General features: G+C 36.4%; 1 protein-coding gene across 1 annotated transcript; it reads right to left on the reverse strand.

The window, feature by feature from the left end:
• Nucleotides 1-6070: 6070 nt before the first annotated feature.
• LOC140877777 (uncharacterized) lies at nt 6071-6571 on the reverse strand. The gene has a single exon (XM_073281353.1). The coding sequence runs from the start codon at nt 6569-6571 to the stop codon at nt 6071-6073; it is 501 nt and encodes a 166-aa protein (XP_073137454.1).
• Between the last annotated feature and the right edge of the window lie 3153 nt (nt 6572-9724).

Raw genomic sequence — 9724 nt, forward strand, 5'->3', positions numbered from 1 at the left:
TGAGGTTCTAGACCTTTCAACCCCCAACCCTGAGGAGTACAGAGAGTGCGGTGGAATGTGTAAATTGGTTAGAAGAAATTGACCAGTTGTTTGATTCTCTAGAATACAACGATGACTGTAGAATTCGGTTAGTTATGTACCAACTGCAAGTGACTGCCAAAAGTGGGTGGATTTCTAGGAAGAAGGCCTTAGAGAATCAAGGTTTGGTTGTTCTGTGTAGTTTGTTTAAAGCTGAATTTATTAGGCAGATTCCGTTCCAAAAATCAACCTTGTACAGAGAAAGTACCACTAGGGGTCTTTTGCAACCGAGAGGACGGTCATTCAAGAAGTATGGGAGTAGTTATTCTAGCTCCAGCGGATCAAAACAGTCTGGTTTCGGACATAGTTCAGGATCTTCCGATGTATCTTGCAATAATTGTGGAGGTCAACACCTCAGTGAGCATTGTCTTGGAATTTTTGGATGCTACCATATCTGCCATCTGCCAGGACACTTTGCTAGGAGATGTCCTCAGCGTTATACCTTTGGATCTCAGTCGGGGAGTTCTTTTAGACCGATGGTTCAATAGGAGAGACAAGCTCGTGTGGTTCACTCATTTCAGCCGCCGCACCAGAATCGACATAGAGGCTCTTCAATCATGAATCAACCCCCGATTCAACAGACGTTGAATCTTGCCTCAACGAGGATCCGCAGACTTGGGCTGAACCCGATGATGACACAGCAGGTAACCGTTAAGTATGATTTTATGCTCTTATTCTGATAGTTCTGTTACGCTCATTATTTCTTAACTGAGGATATTACTATGATGCATCCTCTGCCTTTTGAGTTTTTGCATTCCATAGTTGCTATTGTCTGTCGTATGACCGCTTGATTTCAGAATTGTGCGGAGGAATTCTCTTTGTATGCAGTTGATGTCCTAGAATCTAGCCCGAATTGGTTGATAAACCAGTGGTTAGAGAGTTTGATGGTATTTTCAGATGAGATTCCAGGATTGCCTCTGATTTATGAGGTTAGATTCAGCAACGACTTGAGATCAGACATCATCAGCTGTGAGTTAGTAAGAAAGAGGTATGGAAGACTGGATTTGGAATGAGGTATGGCCACTTTGATTTTGTTGTAGTACCGTTTGAATTGTAAACTCGTTTTAGTGTTATAGATAATTTGAACTGAATCTATCAGAGGTATTAGATGAATTTAGAATTCTTATTGATCTTATCGTGTCTGTACCTGAGAGTTAAAGATTATGAGTTCTATAACAGATTCTTCGAGAGATTCTTATCGTCGTGGAGCCGATTTCTCAGCTATCTCCAGAGAATGTACTTTTGTCTGAACCGAATCTTATGAGATCAGTTTGTTTAACCGGAAGATTTATTCTTATTTTATCTACTACAATTATTCTCTTGACCGGTGATTTCTTCACTTCTGGTTGGAGTGTAGATCCGTTCTTATTTTATCTACTATCGGTATTTCTCTTTGATTGACGATTGATATAGTTTCGATTTTGAGTTTGAAGCAGATATGAGAATTCGTTGAAGAAATTCAGATTGGGTTAGCAGTTTGAGTTTCAGTTCAGTGCCGAGATTGTATGTTGTGAGTAATTATTTCTGTTATGCCAGATGTTTCGGGGAAAACAGAGTATCTCAAGATTGGTACTTTGCAGTTATTCAGTATTTTTTCAGATGACAGACGGATATTCAGAGGATTAATGAATTGATCTTTTCGGAACAGATGCAGAAGGAGGTTTGAAGTATTACTACTGATAATCTGAACTATCCACAGCTGGTAGCTGAGAGAGAGATCTGATTTCGGTTGTACAGTTTATTTATTTCAGAATAGAATTGGGAGCATTTGACAGGTGTTGTCGCAGAGCTACCAATCAGTCTGAGTTGAGATGCTGTCCGAGGATGTTGGAACCGTGTTTGATTTCGAAGACGAAATCTCTTCTTAGAGGGGGAGAATTGTAACGCCCCAAATCTATCTTAATTGAGCTTATTTGAGTAAATCGGAGATTTCAGAGTTCAAGAGCCGACTTGATTTTGTTTAGGGACTATTTTGCAAATTTTGGAAATTTTAGGGATTAAAACGCAATTTTGGAGTTTTTTAGATATTTATAACTTGGTTGACTATTCTTATCACCTCCATCATCTCCCTTGCACGCCTCCCTCCATTAGAGGAGCCCAAACGTGACTCCAAGCTTCCAGATTTCAGTCCGAGCTCGATCCGTCCGTTGGAATTTATTTCTGAAGGTAGATTAGCGATCACTGCAGCGAGAGCTCCGTTATATCGTAAGTATTTCTCCGATCAGATTCGTTTTATTTTTCGGATATTGTTATAATCGATTGAGTTGCGAGTATGTTGTTCTTAGTAGATTTCTGATCGTTTATTCTCAGTCGGTTTTGAATTAGGACGTCGTTCGGAATTATTAGGAATTTTGGAAGTTTATTCTAAAATTTGAGTTTTGAGATTTTCTGGGTTTGAACCTTTATTGTGGTTTTAGCATTGATATGAGTTTTTTGAGATGCTGTACTACTGTCTGTATTTTCGGTTTGATCAGTTATAGCCATTATGCTGCCAGTTTGAGTTTTAGAATATCAATCATTTATATTGATAAGATTTTGGATTTAGGAGTTGAAATTGGGTTTGAATGGTTTGAATTGGATGGATTGACTTTGGAATTCTTTTATATCTCCTTTCAGATTCAGTTGCAGATCGTGGAGTCCGGAATTGACAGAATTCGAATCGTTAAAGAATTTATCAAAGTTTGGTATCGAGGTTACTTTATTCTTTGACTTGAATCGAATGATGTTTGATTGAGCCATTCGTGCTTGTAGCTTGTCCGGATTGCAGCTACGTCAATCAAGAAGAGGTAAGAGATGACATCGTTTGGAATGGGATGAGTTCTCGAATCGGAGTTATATTCGAGAGTCCCGAAGAAATCACATACTTGCATGTTATTTGTTTTTAATTGAAATCAGTTGAATGAGTAATATTTTGCATTGTATTCATATTAAGCCAATTACCTTTGTTTTGCGGGCAAGAGAGGCCCAGAGGAGTTAGATGTTCTGTGGACTATAGTTGAGTGACATTGGTTAGCAGATTTTTTACCAATTGTCGAGAAACACTCTCTATAGATGCCCAGAGTCTAGAGGAATAAAATATGCATAGTCCACCTCGATCGGGAGAGTCGGTGTGTTGGTGATATTTTGTCCTCGGGATCCCAAATGAGAGAAGAAGAACCTTTACCTTGTGATTATCCAGACTTGATAATCCTGGTTTTAAAGGCATGCATTTCATTTTATGCTTTTGATTTGGAGTTATTGACATGCTATTGGAATTTCTTGTTTGGTTGTTTCATATATCGCGTTTGATATATTATTTGATATGCATGTTTTGTCTCTTTTACTGGGAATTGTATTCTCAACGGATTTATCCGGCTGTTGTCTTATTTTGTATGTGTACTTGGCAACAAGTGGGGCAGGATCAAGTCAGCGAAGACCTGGTTAGCAACAAGAGGGAGAGTTAGTAGTGGGACTTCAGTTTAGAAATGAAATTGCATGCCAATCTAGTTATGTTTTGAGAGCTTTTTAGACTCGAATTGTTGTTGAATCTTGTTGTATTGAATAAGTCTACTTTGGTTATCAAATATTGATGTTTGCATGTTGTAATTTCTAATTTGAATTGTTGTTGAAAGTTGGAAAAACCTGTTCTGTTTTCTGATGTTTTTCTGGGCTCAGGGTGCGCTCGATCGCACGAGTTGGCACGATCGAGCACAACCCCTTTTATTCTTGGACAGAAGAAAGCGCAGGAGGGCGCGCTCGATCGCACAAGTTCATGTTATCGAGCGCGAAACCTCCAATTTCCCGACAGTGTGTTTTGCTGGATGACGCGCTCGATCGCACGAGTTCATGCGATCGTGCGCGACAACTTTGAAATTATTTTTTTTATTATGTCTTATATTTTGGATCTTGATTGATTATCGATAGGATTAACTCTTGATTAGACGATTAGAATCGAGGTCTCACAATATTCGACAATACAAGTGTTCAACATTTCAAAACAAGTTCGACAACTTGAGTGCTAAATCCGATCTCCACTTCTACTCTAAATCCAATAGCCCTAAAGGTCCTCTAAATCTTGACCCTGAAGCACCTGTTGTAATTCATACACACAAGATAAAGCAACCGTCAGAAAACAGGTGAGAATAAACTCGGTATGAACAACAAGAACATATATAAACATTTAATCATTTTCAATTCAAAATCTAAGTTCATAAATAATCTAAAATGATTGATGCTCAAATGAAATGCATGCTCAATAAAATGAGGGCTATCAAATCTCTGATTCAATCTGAATCTCGGCTATAAGGATCCCAAGAGAAAAGAAAACACAACACCACCTACTCTCCCAATCGGGGTGGGTTTTGGGATTTTCAACCCTGGACTTTGACGCTACTATATAGAGTATTCTAGCCACAGAAGCTGCTCTGCATCCTATGCTACTCAAATATAGACCCAATACGTCTGCTGCAACAAAAGAAATTCTGCCATCAAAGCTCAAGGAAATCTGGCTCAATATGAATGAGATGGTGCAAATCAAATATATCTAAATATCTAATCAATCTGATCATTTCATTTCATCTCATATTTCATATCTTCGATTAATTTAAATAACATGAAAGCAAATATCGATAATCATCGAGCTATCAACAAAGAACATAAATTCATGCTATTCAATAAATCTCATGAATCGAATAAAATAATCAAATTGCACATAATCAAATAATATGTAAGCAAGCGAGTGTGTGGTTTAGGGGCCCGAGAAGTCTCATATCCATCTCGAGGATTCAATCCCAAACTCTTTCATTGTCTGCTCATACCTTCAATCTTATAAATTCTGGAAAAGATCAATTCCTGAAACGATTTAACTCTATCAAATTCAAGCAAAACCATTCGATCAACTCGACATTGTAAAACAAACAAAATCGAACTAACCTCGACCAAATTTCTCAATAAATCAAACTCTTGCAACTTTGAACCGAAACAACTCCAATCAAATCTCAAATGGATAATAAAATTGCACAATATCATTTCTAAACTCCTTGGCTCAATCTAATGCCAATAAACTCTTTCAAAATCAATCCGACGGCATAACAGCTAAAAATCGGATATACCCAAAATCTCAACATCAATAATTCATCAAAATCAACTCAAAATCATTTCAAAAATATCAACAATATTTTGAAATAATCTTCCCAAAAATATGGAAATTTCAAACGTAATATCCAAAAATCACAACATGTTCAAACGATGGTATTTTCTCAAACCTTCTTAGATATACCATCTCTATCAACTCAAGAACATATATATACATTCGAATCTCGAATCTAACATGACCCAAAATTTGGAACTTGGTAGAATCTTAACAAACTTACATAAAACATAGCCCTTGATGCCAGGATTCCAAATATGCAGCTATCTTTAAAATCTAACTGTTGAATGTTGGCGGATCGAAGCTCCAAGGATTGAAAATGGCATTAGAGCTTCTTCTTGGAACCCCTATGCCTCTCTCTCTCGTTTGGAATGGGAAGAAATGAACGTCTCATTTTAATTGGCCAAGTCTAAGTCAAATTCAAAATTGCAATTTAGTCCCCGGTCAAACTTAAAAACTTCAATTCAGTCCCTAAATTTCTGAAACTCGAAATTTAAATCCAAAATACCTTAAATTCATAAATTAAATATTTTTGGGGCATTAAAATTCCTCCCCTCTAATTAAAGATTTCGTCCTCGAAATCAAATCTCAAACTCAGTCCTGATCAAAATAGACTGAATTAAACGCTGAAAAGAATCTGAACTCAAACAAAACAAATTCTGGGTATCTCTGCCTAATATCCTGCTCTAACTCTCAATTTTCTTCTTCAACACCGTGTCTACTCCACTGTACTTTCACTAACTGAATCGACTTATTTCTGAGCTGCTTATCATTTCTGTCTATAATTTGAATTGGTCGCTCAAAATAGCTCAAAGTTTCATCCAATTATGCCTCGTCTGGCTGAAGTACATGGGAAGGATCTGGCTAATACCTTCTCAACATAGACATGTGAAAAACATCATGAATACTTGATAGCGCTGGGGGAAGAGCAAATCTGTAAGCTAGATCACCAACTCTATCTAGAATCTCATACGACCCAATATTCCTCGGTGACAATTTATCCTTCTTTCCAAATCTGATTGTACCCATGAAAGGAGATATCTTCAAGAATACATGATCACCTTGCTCAAAACTCAACGGTCTGCATCTGACATTCGCATATTTGGGTTGTCTATCCTGTGTTGTTCTCATTCTAGACTGAATCAACTTCATCTTTTCTGCCATCTTTCTGATCATGTCTGACCCAATAACTGGCGCCTCTGAAACATCATCCCAAAACAAAGGAGATCTGCACTTCGTACCATATAAGGCTTCAAAAGGAGCCATCTCAATGTTCGCTTGGTAGCTGTTATTGTAGAAAAACTCGACAAGTGGCAAAGAATCCTGCCATCTAGTACAAAAATCAAGAACAACAGCTCTGAACATATCCTCTAATGTCTGGATATTTCGCTCTGACTGTCCGTCTATCTGAGGATGGTATGCTGTACTCAAGTGCAACCGTACCAAGAGCTCCTTGCAAATTGTGCTAAAATTGAGAAGTAAATCTAAGGTCTCACTTTGAAACAATAGATTTCGGCACATCGTGCAATCTCATAACATCTATGATATAAATGCTAGCCATGGTCATGTCTGTATGCCATCTGATAAGGGATAAAACAAGCAGACTTCGTCAATCTACAACGAGTCACCAATCGAATTTTCAATCAATCAATCTCAATATAAACCCAATAAAAAATTTAGAACTCAGAGGGAACTTACGTCAATCAGACAGTTCCTAACATCTTTGACTCATATTCTCTTACCAATCTTCTCAAATCTCTTTGCAACAGAGAAGCAAACTCATATAATGAGTCATTCTCAAATAAGTCAACATCCATACAATGTCCCTTAAATAAAATTCGATCAATCAAGCACCTCACATAATATCAAAATTGAATATCATAAAGTTCCTTCTACGCCGTCATTTCGTATGTTCACATAATCATCTGCGAGTCACAATCTGTTCGCAATTATGTGACAATCACAATTCAAAATGCTCAGAAATTCTTATCATATTCTTCCTATATCAATTCAAATCAAATATCATCATTCGGATAGGCAAGATAAGAATCTGAAATCTTTCATCCAATCATTGAATCGAGATCAAAATTGAATCAATTTTTGTAAATTCAAAAATCATCAGATGTAAACATCTGTCTGTACTGGAACTCAACTATGTACCATTTTCACTAATTCAAGTATCTTCTTCATTGTTCAATCTTGTCCACAGATATCACCAATCAGTTGGAGCTATAGAATAAATACCACAAGTTCACTTCAGAACTAAAACTCGAAATAACGATACATAGATCACATTAGCTCTATCATCAGATCAAATCAATCTGAACAAATTCTCATCTATTTCATTCTTTCTGTTTTCAAGTGTTGGCAATTCAAATAATTTAATTCAATTTCTGGTAATCAAATTCACTCATCTCTTCCAACACTGAAACTTCAATTCATTTCAGAATTCAGAATTCTTCTCTCGGTCAAAATACTGGAATTCCACCAAAAGACCTCTTAAAATCTCTAGAATAATCATCACATCAACCCAAATATTCATAAGATAACATTGTTATCACTGTCTCAACGTGTTAACCAAATTAACTGATTCTAAAAATTTGAGCTGTTCTCGAAACTCTTCTGATTCTCTTTACTAATTCAATTCGAATCAAAACACCTCTATTCGAATCGACTGCGAATCTGCTTCAAAATCTAACTCAAAATACCAAAAATCCTCAATATCCTCAGACTCATGATTCTATCTGGTGTCCGTAAAACATTAAATTTTAATGGTGCTATCAATCACTATCAGTTACGATCCAAAACAATGTCAAGACAATTTTCAATATAACTCAGCTCAATCAATAACTTGCTGGGTCATAATCAAATCTAAATCTAAGGGATATTGTTCAAAACAACATCGAAATACAATATTCTGGGCGACAATTCTGCTAAGTGGAAACAACGAACTTGCAGCTAAATACGAGGGGTGAGTGAATGAAACTCAAGGCTCCATGAACAAGGGATGCAAGCCAATCAATCAATATCAAATCAGGTGATCACCTGTCAACGGGTATGACATCATGACCATCATCAAGAAAAACCAAAATCATGGCTGTCAGCGTGGCCTCACTCACGAGGAAATCCGCACGCACTCGTCGAAAAATAAATAAAGTTTCAAGGCATAATCAGATGTCAACAAAATATAATTGAGATTGTAATGGAATAGAATAACAAAACTCAACCAAATCACTATCCATGTCCAGAATTAGAATTCAAGTTCTCAAGAAATACAAAATGTCAATCGATGCCAAAATGACAGAATCCTCAATGACCAATGTCATGCGAATCAAGAAATGCATGAACTACAAGAAGGATTCCAATATCTCCAGAAGAATCAATAAAATGGCTCAATCGTGATTGATTTTCCGTTATCTCAAAAGCATCAATCAAAACTCAACAAATCTTTTCGATATCAAATCTAGAATCCCATTCATTCAATTAGAATCTTATTTCACAAAGGTTTCTCAATTTATAAGGACAACAGTCAATACATCCCAAATTCGCTCGTACTCCATAAATTCATTATCGGTTTGTCTAAATCAATTCATCAAGAAAATCATCAATATCAAATCGTTATTTTAAAAAAAATCATTTATCATTGTCCAAATTAAAATACATTAATTGAGTTTTGCATTCTACTGAAATATCCTCTTGAATTCCCAAAAGCACCTCTCCACTTCTTCACAATATCAAATAAGCATCAATCAATGCTTAATTAGTCAATTAGGAATATTTCAAAAATTCCCAAAATCTGCAAAATAATTCTCAAGTATTCTGCATACTTAGATTTAATCTCAAATAAATCAGTGTCTCATCAATGAATCTCAACACGATCTGCTTTAGGTACTTCTGTGATATTCATTTCATCAGTTCGAAATAAATTCATACAAGAGATACTCGACATTGAACTTAATTTCTCGGGTTGGGGAAGAACCCGTATTCTCATATGAAACTCCTCAGAAAGTGCGTTGATCACTAGTACATCAACTAGATGAGAACACATATTCAGAATATTGAAGGCATGACTATAACGTCTTCGCTTTTGTCTGCAATACACACATAAAAATACCGACATCATAGGATCCTAACTCAATAATCCTTACCTTTTCGTCTCAATCATCTGACATAACTGGTCGAAATCTGTTAAATCTCTAAAAACAAACCACTACAACTTTGTACTTGGTCAGAATACCAATCTAATGCACATTCAAGTCATTTAAACCCAAGTACAATTGAGTCATCCATCTAGAAACTACTCTCACCTTCGATAGAATTTTTTGTCCCTTTCAAAGTTGGTGGCTTAAATGATTGAAATATTTTCTACAACACCTCCATCGGTGTAGGAGCAACATCTATAGGCTCAATGGCGGCACTGCCTTGAAAGAGTGGGTGCCCGGTTAGCCAACTTGTGGCTAAGGGCTTTTATGACTCTATGTAAAACAATCTTTTGTTTAATATAATTTACACTTTTAT

The sequence above is a fragment of the Henckelia pumila genome, chromosome 2 (assembly GCF_033568475.1).
Source record: "Henckelia pumila isolate YLH828 chromosome 2, ASM3356847v2, whole genome shotgun sequence".
Lineage (NCBI taxonomy): Eukaryota > Viridiplantae > Streptophyta > Magnoliopsida > Lamiales > Gesneriaceae > Henckelia > Henckelia pumila.

Excerpts from the sequence above, each read along its gene's own strand:
- LOC140877777 (XM_073281353.1), bottom strand. The coding sequence starts at position 6,571 with ATGTTCAGAGCTGTTGTTCTTGATTTTTGTACTAGATGGCAGGATTCT.